Raw genomic sequence first — 23,135 nt, 5'->3', positions numbered from 1 at the left:
TTAGAGTCTCACCACCCTGTCTTCCCATTGTTTCTGTACTTTCCTCTCTCCCAGGCAGTCCCTAAAGGCAGCATGGTGTATTGTACATCTCTATATCCTCATACCTTAGCACAGTGCCTGGCACTGAGGAATAATTGACTGGACCTGTGATGTGTTCACTCCTGACCATCTTGCTGCACTTCCTTTCTCCAGCACCCCAGTTCCCTGCATTGTCAGAGCTCACGCCCAGGCACCAATGAGCCAGACCCTCTCGACCACTACTTTTCATCCTTATGGGTACCGCAATTTTCCCCCAATACCAGTCACCTTAGGTGCTCTGTTACCTTCTTGGTTTCTGAGGAGGAAAAGAGCAAGGGTAGATATGAGGATTGATGATCAACTTCCAAGTCCTTAGGTAGATGAAAATTAATAGACCGAAAGTGCCATCTCATATATGAACTCTGAAAGTTATACTTGGCAAGAAAGAATAAATCAGATTAAAGCCCACCAAAAACACAGAGTATGGAAATTCATGTGCATAATCAACCAGCTACCACCCTGCTTCTCCTCAACACATACAAGAGAAAAAAATATATCTTTTGTGTATATCTTACCCGACCCCAGGTCCTAGATATTCTGTCTTTAGGGATTTATTCCTTTGGGTTAAGCCAGACTTGGAATATACATGGCGCATGTCCCACCACTCTCCATTCACATGCTAAAGGCAGATATTGCTAAATGATAGCACAACTCTTTTGGTAGGGTCTCAGAATCCTTCTCAACACAGTGCTCCAGACCTCAACTACCAGTAGGTCCCCAATTTATGCCTTATTCTCTAAAAGTGTCCTTTGTTAAAATGCAAAGGCCCCAGGCTAGTGAACAGTGTAAATCAGTTGAGTCTTGGGGTGGATTTACTGAACAAGTGCTTTCTTTTAAGACAGGTGAAACACGAATGACTTTAGGCACTCGGGGAAAGAAGGGTGCAGAAGGGTGGGAGGAACATACCTTGCAAAAGGGAAGGAAAGGCTAGGGAGGAACCATCACCTGAGTTCTGGGCACAAAGGTTACTGGCTCTAAGACAGAGGCTGCTGAAGCAGATGAAGCAGGCACCGCTGGAGACCAGTCCTTTGGAATGCGTTCTTCTCCTGGCTTCCGTCTCCTGCAGAGCACTGCCCTGAGTGAAACCACCCCTCACATAGGGAGTGGGGGATTATCCGGATTGGCAGATGTGAAAAGCTTATGTGAGGCTAGGCTAGAGTAGGAACATCATGACTCGCTTCCAACTGCAGGTATTATGCTTGGCATGCCCCTCCCAGTAGAGCAAGAGCATGCTGCAGGGGAGAAGGCTGTAGAGTAGAAAGGGGGGTTCTCCAGTTGCTAGGTGGAAGGCCAAGCACTTTCCCTTGATTACAGACATTGGGCACAATTCCAGAGAATTAGTGTCACCAGGTGGTTGAATGATGAAATCTAGGCCAGCTACTTAAATTCTCTCTCATGCCTCCAGTTAGGCTGTTCTACAGGCCCCTGGGCAATTGCCCAAATGCCCTTTCAGGCTCCAGTGCCAGATGTTGATGCAACTAAGCCCATAATAATACAGACAACAGGAATGGACCAAACCTTGCCTGATTAGCCTGTCAAGTGCCCTTTTAAATGGAATATATTTAGATGCCTTAGATCATTCAGCCATTCAAACATGTTAATTACAAATGAAGCCAAAGATTAATGTTTTCCTAGGGAAAGTAACATGTGTAGCTTTACAACGATTAATTCTTCATGAGAGGGAGGGGGAACTCATGACTTGCTGCGTGTGTGCACGCATACCTGTGTATTCTTGGGCATTTGATGTTTCCATGAGTATCAAAAGGAAACACTAAGGTTCCTTTTTTCCTGAAATTTAAAGATGGCAAAATCCCTGTTAACCCAAGATAAAGGCACTCTTATAGAACAGTGTGCTTCTTCTGGAATATTCCTCAGAGTCTGGAATGACAAGTCTAAGTTGATTTTCTCTCTGCAACTCTTACCTGCTGACATAAGCAAGGCTAGCAACAGCCAACAAGGCGAGTCCTTTCTTCTTCAGTGGATAGCAGTGTGGCCTGAGGATGACTTCAGCCAGAGAGAAGGGCAATATAGATGTGTGCTGCAGGAGAAAAGACGACAAATCATCAATCCAAGGTGCCCCGGCTGCCTCCAGCACCCCTAATTCTCTCTTCCCCTCCAGTCTACCTTCTTACACAAATACCAGATGAAACTTTCCAGAACCTGGCTTGGATCATACTCCTTGGATGCCAAGGACCTACAGCAGGTCCCTACTGCCTACCATATTGATCCAGACTCCTTTGTCTGGCTACCAAGGCTCTTTATAATATGCTATCACCCCCTTCCTAACACACACACACTCACACACTCACACACACACACACACACACACACACACACTCCTTCATAGAACAAGGCTGTCTCCTTCATTCTTTGCACTTGGCATGTTTGCTCCCCCTTCACACTTCTGTTCATGCTTCGACTGTATGGAGTGTGTCTTTTCTCCCTGTATTCACATGGTCCATGGTGTTCACAGCCAGTACAATCTTCCATGATGCTGTCTCTGTATTTTCCTCTTGCTAATTTCTCCCACTCAGTTCTGCTGCATTTATATCCTGTGCCATGTAGTCTAACACTTACGGTGCGTATTGGTAAGCTCGGTGCGGGGAGAGGCCGAGAACACATTTAGCAGTGCACTTGGCACCGTGGAACTGTCCTGTCGACAGGTGATGGGTGCTGTAGGGGCTGTGAGAGTCTCCCTCTGAAACCTCCGTGTTCTCCCCCACTTCCTTCCCTGCTTCACCTCCTTCTTTATAACCATCTGTTTTCTCACATCTTTCAGACTCTTAACACTAGATTTTTTTCAAATGACATAATCAAGGAATAGTGGTGTTTTTGGGTGTGAAGACTTCTGAGTCCCACTCCTCTCTTGGTTATGGGAACTGATCTGGCAAAGGTGAATTGAGTCTCTTTGCAATGTCCTTTCCTTTCTTAAACACATTTATTAAGTTCCTCTGCCACACTCTGTGCTTATTGGTAACATCTCATAGTGTTAGTATTTTATACTTTTTACGTTTACATCATTCCTCTTTCATCCCTGCTCCCCAGTTTCCTTAGCTCTTGGAAGCCTCTTGCATCCGTAGCTTCCACTTGCAAGCTCCTTCCCAGTCCCATTCTTGAGCCCCGAGACAGCTGTGTCAGCACCTCAATTACAATAGGGGCTGGGGCTTAGGAATGTCACAGTGCCCACGTCACCATGCTCCCATGCCCAGCTGTGCTGCTGGAACCCTGGGTACTGACTCTGGCTGGCCTTTGCTGTCAGTCATACCAGTCTGGTGCTCAGAGGCATCCAAGGAGGTGGAAGCTTCTTCTTGCTCTACCTGTGCTAGCTTGGGTCCAGTCAGGAGATCAGAACCCTCTGATGACAAGAAATGCGACAAGTTTTAATGGAGCAGGGGTGGGATGAGGAAGCACAGGTCTTAAATATAGGGCAGTACTGGGCAGAGGGAGCCTGCAGTTCAGTGGCACAGAGCAGTCAGGCTTCTTGAAGGCCCTGGGTACCCACATTTTAGAAGCAAAGCTTGGAGGAAGAGCATTGTGGACAAACCACAGCTTTTACAGACTTTCTACAAGGTTGGTCCTGAATATACTGACTGGTTGACCACACAATGGAAAGACTTCCAGGCCCACTGTCATATCCTGCATCTTTCTTTGGCCTAATTTTAGGGATCAAAATCTCCAGTTTCTCTGTCTCTCCCTCCAGTAAAGGAGCGTGGTGTGTAAGGGCACGTATTTTTGAATCTGACCCTGGACTAGTTACTCAATCTGTCTGAACTTCAGCCTCCTCGGTTGTAAAACGTGGCAGTAAATAGTACACATGTCACGGAGGTACTGCCCTGAGGATTGGGATTAGTGCGTGTAAAGGGCTTAATGCTTAGCCCAGGAGAGCGTCCAGTGAGCACTGGCTGTGATGATCACTGTTGTTCTTGATTCTCATCCTTCCTCTCATTGGTGGCCCAGTGTGGAGTGGGGTGAGGCAAGCGGCTGGGGTGTCCACAGCACCAGGTGTCTGTTTGCACCCTTGCCTGTGGCCTGCAAGCGGCTGGAGTGTGGGAGCAGGGCCATCCCCGTGGCCGTCCCATGGGTCCCTCTCCCGCCCACAGCTGGTGCCTACGCTCCCAGTGGTGGCCACCTCAGAGCCCTAGCAATACCCTGTGATAGACACTGATGCTCCTTTAATCCAGAGGCCACTTCAGGAGGCCCGGGAGGGGGCTGTCTACCCAGTACAGTTGCCTGCCTTTCTGCCCACCGTCGCTCTATCAGGAAGGTCCGACTTCTGTCAGGAACCACTAACAGCCCCATTATGCTGGCCATTGACCTGACAGACTCTATTATCCCTGCTCACAGCAGCTTCCGTTCTCTACATTAATGATCATTTGGAACAGAATTCCTGTGGAATAGTGTAGCGCGTTTGCATTAGGAGCAAATGAGTTCACAGTGATTAATGCTTTTATAACAAATAACTCAGGAATGCATGACGGGTCACCTCTTCTAGGAGCCTGCCCTTTGCAAGTGACATTCAGTTGCGTTTCCAAATGAATTCTTCCTGATGGCTTCTGGGAAGTTTACTTCAGTGATGTCATTAGTGATGGGCCATATACTATGGCTTAATACCAGCTAAAAGGTCTCTAAAAGAATCACATTGTTTTGGCCAGGGCTGGGGGTATGAATGAGGAAAGGAGGAAGATTGTATTCTGTGAGCTTTCTAAATGTTGAGCTACTGTGAAGAGCCAAGCATGACACAGTAAACCCCCTGGTATTTCAAACCGACTGGTATTTCACCTCACGTTGATATAAATTATATAACCTTTGTCAGGCAGCACATATTTTTCAAAAGAGGAGGAAAAATTTAGTAAGAGGAAAATCAAATATGCTTTCTGCTTCCAAAAAATCTAATAATTAGGCTGGGATTGACACAAATTAGAATGCTGCCAAAAATTACTGAAAACAGTGACTCATTCTGTATTTCAGTTAACAGTTTTTCAGTTTCCCTTATAAACAGTGAAGCTGACAAAAATTAATTATCTCAGAGGGGGTAAAATATTTCCTTCCAAAGTAAACAAAACATCATGGACTGAAACAATAGTATGTGTAAACAGAGGGGATGGAAGGAAGCTACCTTTCCTTGTTAACTGAGCCATCGTTTTGGTAGATTTTTCTTTAAATACCTCATTCCGAAAGCATTGGTTAAAAGGAAAAGTGTTGTTCTTTTTTCATCCTTTTCTACTAAATTACACCTTTCCTCCTGTCCTTTGTGTGATGCCTGCTTCCATCGGAATATCTTGGAGAGAGAACTATAAGCATGAAAGATTGATTTAAGTGTTAGTATAATAGTTGCCCTGTAGATTCCTTGGTTGCAAAACAGCCTTGTAGATAAGTACTACAATTTACCAGCCCATAGAGAATTCCTATAAGGTTATATGAGTGGCAACATAGAAAGTAATGAGCACTTATTTTTACTAGCCTCATGCCAGTAGATAAGTAGCTGCTCTAAACAGCTTCCCTGTGTCTGAGGCTCAAATTAAAATGAGATGCATTTGCCTGACTCTTGAGAAAGAGGCAAGCCTCCATCACTCAGGTAACCCACGGAGCCGACAGTCTTCCATCCTTGCTGTGCAGCCTCCAGAGACTGACTCCAGAAGGCGAGGACGGCCACACTCTTATCTCTAAGATCCTTGGAGGTCCAAGAGCACTTAATTGTCTTCAGTGAAAGAAATTCAGAGAGCCTCCACATTGTAAAAATCAGACGATAACACTTTAAAGTAACTTCTCTGCCTCTCTCCTCTGATTCATTTCCTTATTGCACCAGCTCTTATGTTGAGTGGAGCGATATAAATAGGTCAGCTTTTGCCTTCTCGGGCTGGTCATTGCAAGGCTTTCTCCTTCACGTGCTGTTCCTAATCATGAGCTTATGTAGTATTGCCCACTTCACAGCTGCTTCAGTCTTCTCCTTCCTTCCACTGTTCAGGCAATGCCTGGATCTGAGAATTCATTCCTTACACTGGCTCTTCCCAAGCTGAGTTTCCTTCTCTCAAGTCTCTAAGATAACGTCTTTGGTTCGTTTATGGTGCTACTGGGTAGATATTTTAACATGAAGTTTTAGTGCACGGACAAGAGTTTACTTCTGGGTACATTAAGGAGGATATTTTTGCTTACTGTACATTAAATATATCATTTTAAAAATTTATTTTAAAATGAAGGCCTTCACAAAACCTCCTCGGGGCAAACACATGGTCAAAACATCAATTAAAACTTAAACGTAAATACAACAACAGACATGAAAATGGAGGCAAAACAAACCTTAATAGCACGCCATTGTACCCAGGCTTGTTATTACAATGGCGGATCATGTTCCTTAAGCTTGAAAACTACACACAGTAAAAAGATGCAGTAATAGTTGTTTTGTAAATCCTAGTAAGGCAATCTCTGGTTTTGATAATATCCATTTACCAGCTAAAAAACTTTACCTCACTCCTCACCAACTTCCCCCACTGCAGTTTCTGCCTCTAACTCTTACAGTTTGGGACAGTGGTGATGGTCTTTCTGGGAATATTTTGTATCCAAAAGCAGAGACCATCTGTATTCTCTGTGGCCCCTGCTATGTTACTAAAGGTGCAGTTTTGCTTTAAGTCAATCCAATATATGGTAATCTGGATATGTAGACACAGGTTATATTGCTTACATGTCTAGGGGACTTTTTTTTTCACTCTTCCACCTGCACTACCTGCAGGAGTCTTTTCCATCTCAAATTCTAGAGTTTAGAAGATAACTGGATTTGTAAAAACTTCCTTTTCTACTTTCTAGGAACTTAAGTGCACAGACTAAGCATCACTGTAATTAAAGAGTCAGCGCCTGGGGATGAGGGATTGAGAGGATAAAGCACCCATAGAAAGAGCCAAAGGCTTCTCTTTGATCTCCAGTCTACCTGGGTGGGCTGACACAGCCCAGTCAGGTAAAACTTCAGAGGACAGAAGTCAAAAACCAATAGTTTTATTTATTGCAGAAGAGTAGTAATGTTTGCAACCTACTCTGATACGCACCACAAATAAGATGAGTTGTTGGATGGGTAGATGCATAGATTCGTGATAAAGCAAATACAGTAAACTATTAATAGCAGAACCTATGTGGCAGGTAATACAGGTGTTCACTGTAAAATTCTTTCAACTGTGCTTTATGTTTGAAAATGTTCATAATAAAATGTTGGGAGAAATATGAATAGTCTTACTGACCTGGAAGGAGAAACGAATGCTCCATTGGGCTGAGGAAGAAAAGCATGCCATTGTTTATGAACTTGTATGTGAAACGAACAGGTGGTTAAATGATAACTATCTGAATCTTTTATGGTTAAATGATAACTTTCTGAATCTCTGAACTTTCTATGTGATTTTTTACTTGCTACACTATTGTCCTTTGGGTTAATATGTAGTTTAGCCAACATTTCAAAGCAGCATTCTTCCAGGAAGCTAGTCGGCTTTGACGGTGTCCAGCCTGGTGAAGAAGTGAGTTAGATTCTATTCAGTTAGGGGTAAGACAAAAGAAAGATCTGGGCTCTTGAGAGCCTGCAGTCTGGAATATATCCGCCTCTTCCCATTCTTCTCCTCTCTGTCTCTGCCTCTCCAAAGCACCAAACCCCTTCCTCTAATTTAACTCTCTCCAGCAATAATAACACCCTAGACACCAGCTGTAATCAGTGACTCATTTCTTTCCTTCTCAATCCAAACTTGATTCACTTTCCTCCTCAGATGCTTCCCATAGCTGTCTATTCTTTTATCTTCCCCAGCATCACCTCCCTAGCTTTCTTCTATTTTGGTCCATACTCAACATTGCAATTAGACCAACCTTCTTCAAACAAGTTTCATGTTACTACTCCCCCCAAAACCTTCTGTGGCTCCCTGTTACCTCAGTCCACTGTCTACTCCTCTAATCTTATCTCTCTCCCATTTTCCACAATATCTCCACAGGCTCCGCCCCTTCCACTCAATCCAGTCTCCTCATTATTCCTGTGTTTCATTCTGTTTCCTTCCCTAGAACTCCTCCCTCTTTTCATACACCTAACTCTCTTCTTTAATTCTTCTCTCCCAGTCAGACCCACACACTTTTGAGATGCCTTCCAACCAAAAGCGCACACATTAACATGAGGAGACGTGAAAGAACATCAGGACCCAGGAGAACACTGAAACAGAAACACGCCAACCAGAGGCTTGCTGGGTTGCTGCTGTCGAGATTTAATTTTAGCAATTTCTTTCCAGACAGCCAAAGTGAAAAGAGAGAGATGGAATGTATACAGTTCCTGGTTTTTTTTGTGTTTTTTAAAGGGGAAATTAAGTTTTTCCACTAGTAAGTAGGCCTCAAAGAAATTTTCACTGTTGCATCTCATTTAGGGAACACTCAGTAATAGTAGGCAGTGCTCTCACCAGTGTCCCCATAGCAAAACATTTCAGAGATCTAAGTTCCATAAAATGATAATATCTGATAAAATTTGAAGGCAAAATAATAAAACATATTTTGAAGGGGATTCTGCCAGTAAGGAGATAACATTGTATGATTATGTAGGCTTCTGCTGATCAGAGCAGTAGAGGGACTCCAGAAATAACATTTCCCCCCACGAGAGTTTTTGTTTGTTTTTACTCTAATTGTGCGTCATAAAACAGCCAGTATTTTATTCTGTGTTTAGAGCCTAGAGTGTAGGTATTATACACTGTTGATGACACGGAGATATAAAAGCTTGCAGGAATTCAGAGAGTCAGTGGTAATGTTGACACCCTTTCACTGCAGATCAGAAGCGTCACCAAGAAAACCATCCTGCCTCCAGGAGCTGTGCACCCAGCGCTTTCTGCAACCTCTGGGGCCCGTGTCACATCCTGCCTTTGCATTAGATGCTGACTCTCCCCTGTCCTTCCTGCAGCTCTTTTGATTTGCATTAGACTCTTCTGTGCTTAATTACGTTCAGTTTTCACTTTTACACTGTCAATTTCGTGTACTTTTTCTTCTGCTCTCAGTTAGATTATAAACAAGTTGAGGTCAAAGCTTTCACCTTCTATTTTTTTCAGGACTCCCCTCCACCCTCTGATTAATAACTACTTTTCGACCCATCTTCTTCATTCAAACCTAAGTGTTACAAAGTATTATAGAATTAAGCCCTTAATATGGCCTGCAAAGCCCCTGGTGATCTGGTTACCTCTCCCATCTTCATTTCCATGCCCTGCTCCGCATCCTGTGGCCTTCACCCAGCCCTCAGACCCTGATTACGCTGTCCTCCACCCACAGTTCCCTTTCCCACCACTGGTACATTACACACACTTATGTCTCCCCTTCCTCAGCCCCCTCCACCTTCTTCTCACCTTACAGGGCTCAAGGTAGATATCCCTGCCTCCAGGGCAGAATCTGGACCTCCGGCAGGTGCCCTTCCTTGGCACGGCGGGATCTCCCTTTGCTCGTCCCCATCCCAGCGTCACATTATTGTGTTTACCCAGCACCAGCCAAACCTTCCACAGATGGAAGCAACTCGAGGCTAGGGCTGTCACCATTTCATCTCCAGTGCTTAGAACGGTGCTTAACCTCTCTGGCCACTTACTGTCTGTGGCGTTAATGAATGAATCAGTGAAACAGTGGAGTGGGGCAGAAGAGGAAGAAGAGTTCCTCTGCATAGGCTGGGAAGATAATCAGTGTCCCAGAGTGAGAAGACAACAGCTGCAGGCCAGACTCACCTGGCTTGGCAGCCACATGTCGGGCTGTGCCCGTGGTTAGCAGGGCCACAGAGTCAATCCCACTTCAGGCTAGTCACCTATACCCTTTGTCATGGCTATAGATGGCTCCCCAAATCCTGAAAATGGGTGTTGTGGGTCACGGGGAAACCTGTGAGAAAATGTGACTCCTGGGAACAATCTCTGGGTGCCAACATTACAGCAACTAAACTATAGACTCAATAAAGGGGTGTCACCATCCCTGCAGCCCTGCAGGAGTTGGCAGCCCTGGAAGAAGAAGTCAGGAAATTTTTATCCAGCAAAGGCTGTTCTTTGGGACGCTCTGGCCTGTGGCCCTCCATTCTGAGATTGGGCCAGGTGTAAACAAACTCCCCAGGTTTTGTTCGGTATCTTCTTTGTACCCCCTCCTCTATATCAATCTGTAATCCACGCTTCCTCCGTGCTTCTGTGCCTGGCTCCACAGAGCACACATGGAGACTTGTTTTTAAGACATAGACAGATGGGCAGCTCTCTAGAAAGCTGCTCTGAGTTGGAGAAAGGAGACTGTTCTTTTCAAGAAAGAGAAAGTTTCAGAAGCACAGGAATCTGCTCTTGCTCTAGAGCCACCACCTCTCAGGGCACCTTCCGCTCCTCTCAGCTATCTTGTCTCCATGTCAATAAAGGACTCAATATGTAGGCAGCTGGTTTCCCTGGGAGCTAAAGCAGTGAATCAGGAAAGTACCCTGTAAGCACAAGCACCAGGGCAGAGTTCCAGATTCTCCATGTGACGGATCCCATGATGGACCAGTTTCCACACTTTCTCCTTCCTGCCTCTGGCTTTCCCTTGCTGACCCATCAGGGTATTCCTAGAAGGACTCACCAGCTGTTCTGCAAGAATGGCAGTTGCCCACTGCTGATTTTCCCAGATGTGTGTACTTGGTTGAGTTAGGGTTTGTCTACATGAGGGGCACATGAGCTCACTGTGGGGTTTTGGTGGTGGTGGGGGGTCTTCCCAGTAGAGGGAGGAGATGGATGGGAGTGGCGCCTAGAGGCAAAAGAAAAGTTTGCTTGGGAAATGACCTCATTTGCTATCCATTAAATATCTTATGAAAAGCAGTTATGTTTCAGCACTCCAGGCAATTAAAAGGTCCATAAGATACGGTCTTGGAACTCAAAAAAATATTAATGAATTTCAACTTACATGTACTGTAACCCTACAGGTTTCACACTACGCCTGGGCTAGTTCTAAAGCATTATGTAGTGGAGGCTCTGAAAGTGTTAGCAGTAGGCAGCACTGGGTTGAGCCCTTGAAGTCCACAACCAAAGAGAACAAGTTCTCATTTACTGCAAAGACCTGCTTCTCCTTCACGCACTTCATAAAAATCCTTCACACCTAAGAGACTCAAGGGTTTCTCCTCATCAGCTTTTGTGGCATCCCAAACTGTCTTAATATCTCATAGGCAGTCACTAAGCTGTGTTTTGTTCTTTCAAAATAAAAGTCAATTTTAATTCCCTTTTATTAAAAGCAGGTAGCTATAATCACAGACTACATTTTCAATTATGAACAATTATTTTTCTTGCTGAGAATCAAAAAGCAAAACAAAATGAAAACAAAAGGGCATCTGTAGGATATCAAAGAAGAAGTTCTGTAAGATAGTAGATACACAAGTTTGGTGCTCAGAAGAGAAATCTAGCTGTAGAGAGAGATATGGGAGCAGAGTGCAGAACTTTTTTTAGTGGTAGTAGATGAGATGACCCAAAGGGAGTGTGTGAGTGAGAAGAATAATAAAGGATCTAGAAGTAAACACTGTGAAAGGCAGGGTTTCTCAGTCCTGAACGATTGATGTTGAAGAATAGATAATTCTTTGTTGTGGAGGGCTGCCTCTGCCTTGTAGGATGTGTGGCATCATCCTTGGCTTCTACTCACTAGAAGCCAGGAGCACCTACCCACCCACAGTTGTGACAATCAAAACTGTCTCCAGATATTGCCATGCGTTCCCTGGAGAGCAAAAGCAATCCCAGTTGAAAATCCCTGATTTAAGTGATGGACAAAAAAAGAACATCTTGCAAAGGTAGTTGACAAGGAGTGTCAGAGAGTCTGGAGGTAAAGGAAGATAATATTTTGAGAAAAAGATGTGGTAAATTTGTGTCAAAGATCAAGGAAAGGTATTAAGACGTGAGCACCAGCATCCCTGGTTTTAGGGACGAGAATGTGTGGTGAGCAGAGAGGAGCTTGCTCCTTGTGTCCCCGATTGCTCCTTCTTCCTTCTAGGCTGACTCCCGTGTTACTTGTCCAGTCTCCTGCATCTCTGGGTTTCAACCTCCTGTTCGTAGTATTTTTAGACCTGGACCTTGGAGCCCCTGGGCTCTGGGAGGAGGTTAATACAGAGATGTCTCCAGGGCTGCCATTGCCTTCCCTTCTACAAACCCCAAGAGTGGGTGGACATCTAGACAAGTTTTTAAGTGTAAAATTTGGGAACCTACATGTGGCACAAGTTGATTACAAGTCCACTTGCTCAGAGCCCTCTACACTCCTGGGAATGCAAGCCTGTGGCATTGAAATTCTCCCATTGCCAAGAAATTTGGCTTACTTCCTTATCGTGGTCCTCTGAGGAAAAATAAAACAGAATTTCTCAAAAGGTCACAAAATTCCGTCTCACCAGAGAATAGTAAAAACGTGGCTTTTATGAGTTCCTAGATGTGTTTGGAGAGAGATGTCAAAAACACACAAGCTTTTATTCCCAAGCAGTTTGTACTAGCAGAGCTCTCCAGAATACCCCTCTGAAATGATTGTGCATTTTTTGGTCTCCAAACTCAGGGGGGAAAAGCACAAAGGTTTTTGTTTTGTTTTAGTTTGGTTTTTATAGCTTTCAGATCTGAATTTTCACTGGTAAAATCTCTTCTGATTAAGGGAAGTGAAATGCTGAAATCTCCCCTGGCTTTATGAGGGTTTTTTTTTGGTTTTTTGTTTGTTTGTTTTCCAATTCTGCCCTCAACATAAGACTCCTGATTACTACTGAACTCTTAAAACATTAGGTTCTGGCTTCATGGAAGCGGGGCTACAAGAAGTTGCTTCTGCAGGTGGCCTGGCTTTAGGAAGACCAGTATAAATGCCGTGAAGCCACACATTCTTGACTGCTTTTTAGTACTGAAATCCACGGATCTACATTAGTTCCTGGTTCATAATTTTCAGAAGGACTGGAGAAGAGCAGAGATTAGAATGACTCTCAGAATTATAGCAGCCTGGAAATCCTGAACAGAAGCCAGTCTGACAAGGTAGAAAGGTTTGCTTTTACCATTTGTCCTAGGGTTCTGACTGGGTTTTTTTTGTTGTTGTTTGTTTTCTTTTTATGAGTGTGTGTATGTATGTTTCTTTGTGTGATTTTTTTTTCTGTTTGGTTTTGCTTTTACCATTTGGCTTAGGCTTCTATCTTTTTATTTTCTTTTTTTTTTCCCTTTTTTTCCTTCCTTTTCTTCCAAGCCTTGTGACTGGCAGGGTCTTGGTGCTCTGGCCAGCTGTCAGGCCTGAGACTCCGAGGTGGGAGAGCCGAGTCCAGGACATTGGACCACCAGAGACCTTCTGGCCCCATGTAATATCAATCAGTGAGAGCTCGTCCAGAGATCTCTGTCTCAGTGCTAAGACTCAGCTCCACCCAATGGCCAGCAAGCTCCAGCACTGGACACCCCATGCCAAACAACTAGCAAGACAGGAACACAGCCCCACCTATTAGCAGAGAGGCTGCCTAAAGTCACACTAAGTTCACAGACACCCCAAAACACACCACTGGATGTGGTCCAGGCCCACCAGAAGGACAAGATCCAGCCCCACCCACCAGAACACAGACACAAGTTCACTCCACCAGGAAGACTACACAAGCCACTGAACCAACCTAACCCACTGGAGGCAAACACCAAAAACAACAGGAACTACAAACCTGCAGCCTGCGAAAAGGAGACCCCAAACACAGTAAGTTAAACAAAATGAGAAGACAGAGAAATATGCAGCAGATGAAGGAGCAAGGTAAAAACCCACCAGACCAAACAAATGAAGAGGAAATAGGCAGTCTACCTGAAAAAGAATTCAGAGTAATGATAGTAAAGATGATCCAAAATCTTGGAAATAGAATGGAGAAAATGCAAGAAATGTTTAACAAGGACCTAGAAGAACTAAAGAGCAAACAAACAGTGACGAACAACACAATAAATGAAATTAAAAATTCTCTAGAAGGAATCAGTAGCAGAATAACTGAGGCAGAAGAACGGATAAGTGACCTGGAACATAAAATAGTGGAAATAACTGCCGCAGAGCAGAATAAAGAAAAAAGAATGAAAAGAATTGAAGACAGTCTCAGAGACCTCTGGGACAACATTAAATGCACCAACATTCAAATAATAGGGGTCCCAGAAGAAGAAGAGAAAAAGAAAGGGTCTGAGAAAATATTTGAAGAGATAATAGTTGAAAACTTCCATGTAACATGGGAAAGGAAAGAGTCAAGTCCAGAAAGCACAGAGAGTCCCATACAGGATAAATCCAAGGAGAAACACATGAAGACACATATTAATCAAACTATCAAAAATTAAATACAAAGAAAAAATATTAAGAGCAGTAAGGGAAAAGCAACGAATAACATGCAAGGGAATGCCCATAAGGTTAACAGCTGATCTTTCAGCAAAAACTCTGCAAGCCAGAAGGGAGTGGCAGGACATACTGAAAGTGATGAAGGAGAAAAACCTACAACCAAGATTACTCTGCCCAGCAAGGATCTCATTCAGATTCCACGGAGAAATTAAAACCTTTACAGACAAGCAAAAGTTAAGAGAATTCAGCACCACCAAACCAGCATTACAACAAATACTAAAGGAACTTCTCTAAGCAGGAGACACAGAGAGGTAAAAGACCTACAAAAACAAACCCAAAACAATTAAGAAAATAGTAATAGGAACATAGGTATTGATAATTACCTTAAATGTAAATGGATTAAATGCTCCAACCAAAAGACACACTGGCTGAGTGGATACAAAAACAGGACCCATATATGTGCTGTCTACAAGAGACTCACTTCAGACCTAGCGACATGCACAGACTGAAAGTGAGGGGATGGAAAAAGATATTCCATGCAAATGGACATCAAAAGAAAGCTGGAATAGCAATACTCATATCAGACAAAACAGACTTTAAAATAAAGACTATTACAAGAGACAAAGAAGGACACTACATAATGATCAAGGGATCAGTCCAAGAAGTAGATATAACAATTGAAAATATTTATGCACTCAACATAGGAGCACCTCAATACATAAGACAAATGCTAACAGCCATAAAAGGGGAAATCGACAGTAACACAATAATAGTAGGGGACTTCTAACACCCCACTTTCACCAATGGACAGATCATCCAAAATGAAAATAAATAAGGAAACACAAGCTTTAAATGACACATTAGACCGGATGGACTTAATTGATATTTATAGGACATTCCATCCAAAAACAACAGAATACACTTTCTTCTCAAGTGCTCATGGAACATTCTCCAGGATAGATAATATCTTGGGTCACAAATCAAGCCTTGGTAAATTTAAGAAAATAGAAATCGTATCAAGTATCTTTTCCAACCACAGCACTATGATACTAGATATCAATTACAGGAAAAAAACTGTAAAAATTACAAACACATGGAGGCTAAATAATACGATACTAAATAACCAAGAGATCACTGAAGAAATCAAAGAGGAAATCAAAAAATACCTAGGAATAAATGACAATGAAAACATGATGGCCCCAAATCTGTGGGATGCAGCAAAAGCAGTTGTAAGAGGGAAGTTTATAGCAATACAATCCTACCTCAAGAAACAAGAAAAATCTCAAATAAATGACCTAACCTTACACCTAAAACAATTAGAGAAAGAAGAACAAAAAATCCCCCAAAGTTAGCAGAAGGAAAGAAATCATAAAGATCAGATCAGAAATAAATGAAAAAGAAATGAAGGAAATAATAGCAAAGATCAATAAAACTAAAAGCTGGTTCTTTGAGAAGATAAAGAAAATTCATAAGCCATTAGCCAGACTCATCAAAAAAAAAGGGAGAAGACTCAAATGAAAAGAATTAGAAATGAAAAAGGAAAAGTAACAACTGATACTGCAGAAATACAAAGGATCATGAGAGATTATTATAAGCAACTCTATGCCAATAAAATGGACAACCTGGAAGAAATGGACAAATTCTTAGAAAGGCACAACCTGCCAAGACTGAACCAGGAAGAAAGAGTAAATATGAACAGACCAATCACAAGCACTGAAATTGAAACTGTGATTAAAAATCTTCCAACAAACAAAAACCCAGGATCAGATGGCTTCACAGGCCAATTCTATCAAACCTTTAGAGAAGAGCTAACACCTACCTTTCTCAAACTCTGCCAAAATATAGCAGAGGGAGAAACAGTCCCAAACTCATTCTACAAGGCCACCATCACCCTGATACCAAAACCAGACAAAGATGTCACAAAGAAAGAAAACTACAGGCCAATATCACTGATGAATATTGATGCAAAAATCCTCAACAAAATACTAGCAAACAGAACCCAACAGCACATTAAAAAGATCATACACCAGGATCAAGTGGGGTTTATCCCAGGAATGCAAGGATTCTTCAGTATACTCAAATTAGTCAATGTGATACACCATATTAACAAATTGAAGGATAAAAACCACATGGTAATCTCAGTAGATGCCGGAAAAGCTTTCGACAAAATTCAACACCCATCGGGCTTCCCTGGTGGTGAAGTGGTTGAGAGTCCGCCTGCCAATGCAGGGGACACGGGTTCGTGCCCCAGTCTGGGAAGATCCCACATGCCACAGAGTGACTAGGCCCGTGAGCCATGGCCGCTGAGCCTGCGCATCTGGAGCCTGTGCTCCGCAATGGGAGAGGCCACAACAGTGAGAGGCCCGTGTACTGCAAAAAAAAAAAAAAAGAAAGAAAAAAAAAAATTCAACACCCATTTATGATAAAAACTCTCCAGAAGGTAGGCATAGATGGAACCTACCTCAACATAATAAAGGCCATATACAACAAACCCACCGCCAACATCGTGCTCAATGGTGAAAAACTGAAACCATTTCCTCTAAGATCAGGAAGAAGGCAAGGTTGCCCATTCTCACCACAATTATACAATACTTTTTTGGCTGTTTTAGCCACAGCAATCAGAGAAGAAAAAGAAATAAAAGGAATGCAAATTGGAAAAGAAGAAGTAAAACTGTCACTGTTTGCAGATGACATGATGCTATACATAGAGAATCCTAAAGATGCTACCAGAAAACTACTAGAGCTAATCAATTAATTTGGTAGAGTAGCAGGGTACAAAATTAATGCACAGAAATCTCTTGCATTCCTATACACTAATGACAAAAATTCTGAAAGAGAAATTAAGGAAACACTTCCTTTTACCATTGCAACAAAAAGCATAAAATACCTAGGAATAAACCTACCTAAGGAGACAAAAGACATGTATGCAGAAAATTATAAGACACTGATGAAAAAAATTAAAGATGTTACAAACAGATGGAGAGATATACCATGTTCTTGGATTGGAAGACTCAACATTGTGAAAATGACTGTACTACCCAAGGCAATCTACAGATTCGGTGCAATCCCTATCAAGCTACCAGTGGCATTTTTCACAGAACTAGAACAAAAAATTTCACAATTTGTATGGAAACACAAAAGACCCCAAATAGCCAAAGCAATCTTGAGAAAGAAAAAGGGAGCTGGAGGAATCAGGCTCCAGGACTTCAGACTCTACTACAAAGCTCCAGTAATCAAGACAGTATGGTACTGGCACAAAAACCAAAATACAGATCAGTGGAACAGGGTCGAAAGCCCAGAGGTAAACCCACACACATATGGTCACCTTATCTTTGATAAAGGAGACAAGAATATACAATGGAGAAAAGACAGCCTCTTCAATAAGTGATGCTGGGAAAACCGGACAGCTACCTGTAAAAGAATGAAATTAGAACGCTTCCTAACACCATACACAAAAATAAACTCAAAACGGATTAAAGACCTAAATTTAAGGCCAGACACTATAAAACTCTTAGAGGAAAACATAGGCAGAACACTCTATGACATAAATCACAGCAAGATCCTTTTTGACCTACCTGCTAGAGAAATGGAAATAAAAACAAAAATTAACAAATGGGACCTAATTAAACTTAAAAGCTTTTGCATAGCAAAGGAAACCATACACAAGATGAAAAGACAACCCACAAAATGGGAGAAAATATTTGCAAATGAAGCAACTGACAAAGCATTAATCTCCAAAATATACAAGCAGCTCATACAGCTCAACATCAAAAAAACAAACAACCCAATCCAAAAATGGGCAGAAGACCTAAATAGGCATTTCTCTGAAGAAGACGTACAGATTGCCAACAAACACATGAAAGGATGCTCAACATCACTAATCATTAGAGAAATGGAAATCAAAACCACAATGAGGTATCACCTCAAACCAGTCAGAATGGCCATCGTCACAAAATCTACAAACAAATGCTGGAGTGGGTGTGGAGAAAAGGGAACTCTGTTTTGAGAGTTCCCACTGTTGGTGGGAATGTAAATTGATACAGCCACTATGGAGAACAGTATGGAGGTTCCTTGAAAAGCTAAATATTGAACTACCATATGATCCAGCAATCCCACTACTGCACGTATACCCTGAAAAAACCATAATTCAAAAAGACACATGCACCCCAATGTTCATTGCAGCTCTATTTACAATAGCCAGAACATGGAAGCAACCTAAGTGTCCATTGACAGATGAATGGATGAAGAAGTTGTGGCACATATATACAATGGAATATTACTCAGCCATAAAAAGAAACAAAATTGAGTTATTTGTAGTGAGGTGGATGGACCTAGAGTCTGTCATACAGAGTGAAGTAAGTCAGAAAGAGGAAAACAAATACCGTATGCTAACACATATACATGGAATCTAAAAAAAAGGAAAAAAATGGTCATGAAGAACCTAGGGGCAGGACAGGAATAAAGACAGAGACAGAGAGAATGGTCTTGATGACACGGGGAGAGGGAAGGGTAAGCTGGGATGAAGTGAGAGAGTAGCATTGATATATATACAGTACCAAATGTAAAATAGGTAGCTAGTGGGAAGCAGCTGCATAGCACAGGGAGGTCAGCTCAGTGCTTTGTGACCACCTAGAGGGGTGGGATAGGGAAGGTGGGAGGGAGACGCAAGAGGGAGGAGATATGGGAATGGATATATATATACATACAGCTGATTCACTTTGTTATATAGCAGGAACTAACACAACATTGTAAAGCAGTTATACTCCAATAAAGATGTTAAAGGAAAGAAAAAACATTAGGTTCAGTGGCAGCCACCGAAGTAGTTATTCTCTTTCTATTGGTGGAATTCCACATTCGTGGGTACACTTTTCACAAATACTAATGCACCCCATTACTAGCTTCTCATCAGTAGGAATCCTTGGTTGTGTGTTATCAAGAATCTCTCTCAGAGGGATTTCCCTGGTGGTCCAGTGGTTAAGACTTCACCTTCCAATGCAGGGGGTGTGGGTTCGATCCCTGGTTGGGGAGCTAAGATCCCACATGCCTTGGGGCCAAAAAACTAAAACATAAAACAGAAGCAATATTGTAACAAATTCAATAAAGACTTTTTAAAAAATGGTCTTAAAAAAGGGCCGCCGAGGGCCACCGGGTCGCAGTCGGGCCTCCTTTTGCAGCTCGGTTCGGTCATTTAAAAAAAAAAAAAACGAGAGAGAATCTCTTTCAGAGCCACTGCTAGCCCACCAACAAAAATGGGGGAAATTGGCCTTCCACACACTTTCACAGAGATAAAAGGAGGCTGGTTTTCCAACCAATTCTTCTCCTCTTTCTTTTGACCACTTTTCTTTCATCTGGTTTTTTCTGTGGTCATGTCTTCATTCCTTTTCTTAAATTCAGCCTCTGCCACCCTTCTTCCTTGATTTGATGGTTGTTTGAACTCTCTTTGGCTACATGAATACTCAGTTCCCTAATTAACATCTGAGAATGGTGATAACAGAGGAAAGTGTAAGCCTGGAAATGGTTTTTCCAGAACCGCTTTTGAGCCACACTCCAGTCCAAATCAGAATAAACATCATCTCTCCTTTAACAAAATATATGTAATTACTATGACTCTGTGCGTCTCTTTGAACATAAATCAGTCACTAATATAGCATATGTCTCAGATGCAACAACGAAAAGCCCCATAGATATTTCAAGGTACCAATAATCTCTCTAGAATTTTCCTCACTTGTAACTTTCTGTACAAAAGAACACCTCAACGTTTCAAACGTATCATGTCATCCACAGATTGTAAAGGCAGGGCTGCTAAAGGCTTTCTCTCTGCCTCCAATGCCCTTTGGTCCCAGCACACCTCACTCTACCCCTGAGGAGGAACTCTGGGGTCAGTCTAGGGCACAGAGAAGCTACCAGAGCAAGAGGAAAAGACTTCATTCTTCCATGCAGCCATCTTCATTAGGCGCCTACCCCATGCCAGGTGCTGTGTGAGGTGCTGGGGATTAAACAGTAAACAAATATGGGCCCTGCCCTTGTAGACCTTACAGTCTAATCAGCAAGATTTTCTATAAACAAGTAAACAGCCACATAGATACCAGTCACGATATGGGCTATAAAGGAAACAAACAGGAATCTACTCATCGGAAGGAACGCGGAGGCACATGCTTTACGTAAGGCAGTCAGGGAAGGTCATTCTGAGGAGGTCATTTTTAAGCTGGGACCTAAATGTACAAGCAAAGGCAGGGAAGAGCAAAAGGAGAACATTCCAGGCAAAGGGGACACCATATGCAGAGGTCCTGGTGTGGGAAGGAGCTCTCATAGTTACAGAAACAAAGCAGAGGCCGGAAGAGCTGTAACATAGTGTAATGGGGAGACAGGCTCCACTGGGGTCTGGAGCATTAAGCAGGGGCCAGGTTCATCTGGCCTGTAGGCCATGGGAAGGAGTTCCCATAAGTGTAGTTTCCACTACACTTATTCTAAGTGTAGTGGAGAGCCACTGCAGAGCACTGGGAAGGGGGACACTATTTCCTGTGTATCGTGCTGCTGTATGGAAAAGGTTGAGAATGGAAGCAGGAAGACCAGTTTGGAGGTATTGTGTGGTTTAGAGGAGAAGTGAAGGTGGACACCAGGGTGTTGGCAGTGAACAGAAAGCAAACTAGAAAGCAAACAGATTTGCTACATATTTTGGAGGTAGCATCGACGACATTAGTTCATAGATGGGATGTGAGGGTGGTGGGATGGAGGGAGGTGGGAAGGTCAATGCTGGTTTCTGTCTTGAGCAGTTGGGAGGATGGTGACTCCATTTTCTGAGATGGAGGTGCCCAGGACAGGTTTGGCAGTGAGTATAACAGGTCCACTTCTGGACACGTTGATTCAGAGATGTCTGTGGCACGCCTATAGGTGTGCCTGTAACAGCGGTGTCAGGTAGGCAGTTGAGAAACAAGTCTGGAACTCAAAGGCTATCTGAGCTATAGACCCAGCACATGGATAGAATTAAACCCATGGGGATGGATGTGAGTAGTTACTGGGAAAAGAGTACTGGCAAAGAGGGTCCAGGACAAGCCTTAAAGAGGGCATCACTTAGAGGGCAGGTAGAGGACACAGCCAGAGACTGAGGTAGGAGGAAAACTAGTCTGTCTGCTATCAACAGAACCAAAAAAAGCACAGTTTCAGGGAGCGAGAAGTGTAGTGTGCTGAATGCTGCTGAGAGTAAGATGGGGGCAGAAACAGGAGCCCTGGGTTTGGCAGTTTGGAGATAGTTGGTGGCTAGAAAAAGAGGAATGAGCAGAATGTATAGATAATTCCGTATGGGTCTGGGGCAATGCTCTTGGACTTTGTTCCGTTCGGAAAGGCATACCTGCTTGTTTTGCGTGTGGCGCAAATAGCACCTTCTGCCCTGAAGGAAACTCCTAATCAGCCAACCCCACAACCACCAGAATAGAATAGAATAGAAGAACAGAAGGGATTGGGAAATTGGGGGAAAGAAAAGCAGTGCCTGTGTTGGCAAAGTCTCCATTTTGGGGCATTGCTGAGCTGGGGAGAGCTGAGAACTTGGTTTCCAGTTGGATCTCTCAGTGGGGGAAATCTCGGGTAACAAATAGAACTTGCATTTCACCCCTCCCCTCACTAGTAGGTCCAGGTTGTTCTGTAGATTTGTGTGCAGAACTCCCATGTTGACATTAACAGGAAAGTAAATCAGACAATCCTGAGACCTTAAAACCCAGCCCTGAAACTTTAATTATATACAAACGAATACACAGCATGCACCACAATATAAAAAAGATACAAACCTTGTGCTTAATGGTTACATTGCCTAGCATGGAAGGCAGGCAATTTGATCACCTCCAGAGATCACTTTATGATCAAGAGCCTTTTCTTTTCTTTTTTTTTTTTTTTGCGGTACGCGGGCCTCTCACTGTTGTGGCCTCTCCCGTTGCGGAGCACAGGCTCCAGACGCGCAGGCTCAGCGGCCATGGCTCATGGGCCCAGCCGCTCCGCGGCATGTGGGATCTTCCCGGACCGGGGCACGGACCCGTGTCCCCTGCATCGGCAGGCGGACTCTCAACCACTGCGCCACCAGGGAAGCCCGAGAGCCTCTTCTTAATTGCCAGAGAACTCTACGGGCCTCCTCTCCAGGGACAGCTGCCGGGATTAGAAAGGAGAACACTGCACCAAATTCATCTATCATCACAATTTAGTATTTTTAAATAGTGGCCTGTGGAATAAGCCTTCGGGAACAGGGCTCTTGTCCCTACTAAAGGGATGAACAAAAAGGATGATTTAATCATTAACTCCCTTTTCTTTTGCCTACCCCTTTAAAATGAGTACTTCAGAAGCTTAGCATTTTACTCTCAAATATGTTCTGACCTTCCCATCCTGCACCCCAACCCCCATCATATCACCTACTTTATTAACTGGAACAGCTCAATTAGGGGTTGGTTGCATAATAGAGATCTGTGCCTGCAGGAACAGTAGAAATGATTCTCGGGGGATGGTAACTTACTCCTGCAGGAAAGGCCTTTCCACCATAAGCCACTTCCCATATTCATGGGTTTGAATCTACCTCATACCAGGTCCTGTTCACATGCTTTTCTCCACACCTTAGAACAGTCTCTGACCATGGATTCGAACTCTCATCAGTTTATTTTTTTTTCTGTTTCTTTTTTCCTTTTCTACTGATGCATAAGTCATACATTCCATTTGTATGTGGCTATTCTAGACATTAAAACACGTGTATTTAATGTAGTAACGGCTAATGTAAGTCATTATTTCTAGCCCCTCCCCACCAGCAATCCAGGGGGGCTTAG

The 23,135-nt window shown here is 43.1% G+C and overlaps 1 protein-coding gene across 1 annotated transcript in view; it reads right to left on the bottom strand.

The window, feature by feature from the left end:
- The window catches only part of ADTRP (androgen dependent TFPI regulating protein), a 70,583-nt gene that overhangs the window by 24,372 nt on the left and 23,076 nt on the right, over positions 1-23,135 (bottom strand). Inside the window, exon 5 of the mRNA XM_012534333.3 lies at positions 2,001-2,116. Coding sequence (XP_012389787.2) covers positions 2,001-2,116 — 116 coding nt within the window. The remainder of the gene's footprint in view (positions 1-2,000; positions 2,117-23,135) is intronic.

The sequence above is a fragment of the Orcinus orca genome, chromosome 10 (genome assembly GCF_937001465.1).
Source record: "Orcinus orca chromosome 10, mOrcOrc1.1, whole genome shotgun sequence".
Lineage (NCBI taxonomy): Eukaryota > Metazoa > Chordata > Mammalia > Artiodactyla > Delphinidae > Orcinus > Orcinus orca.
Note: the sequence above shows the minus strand (reverse complement) of the source record. Positions and strands in the feature narration are given on the sequence as shown.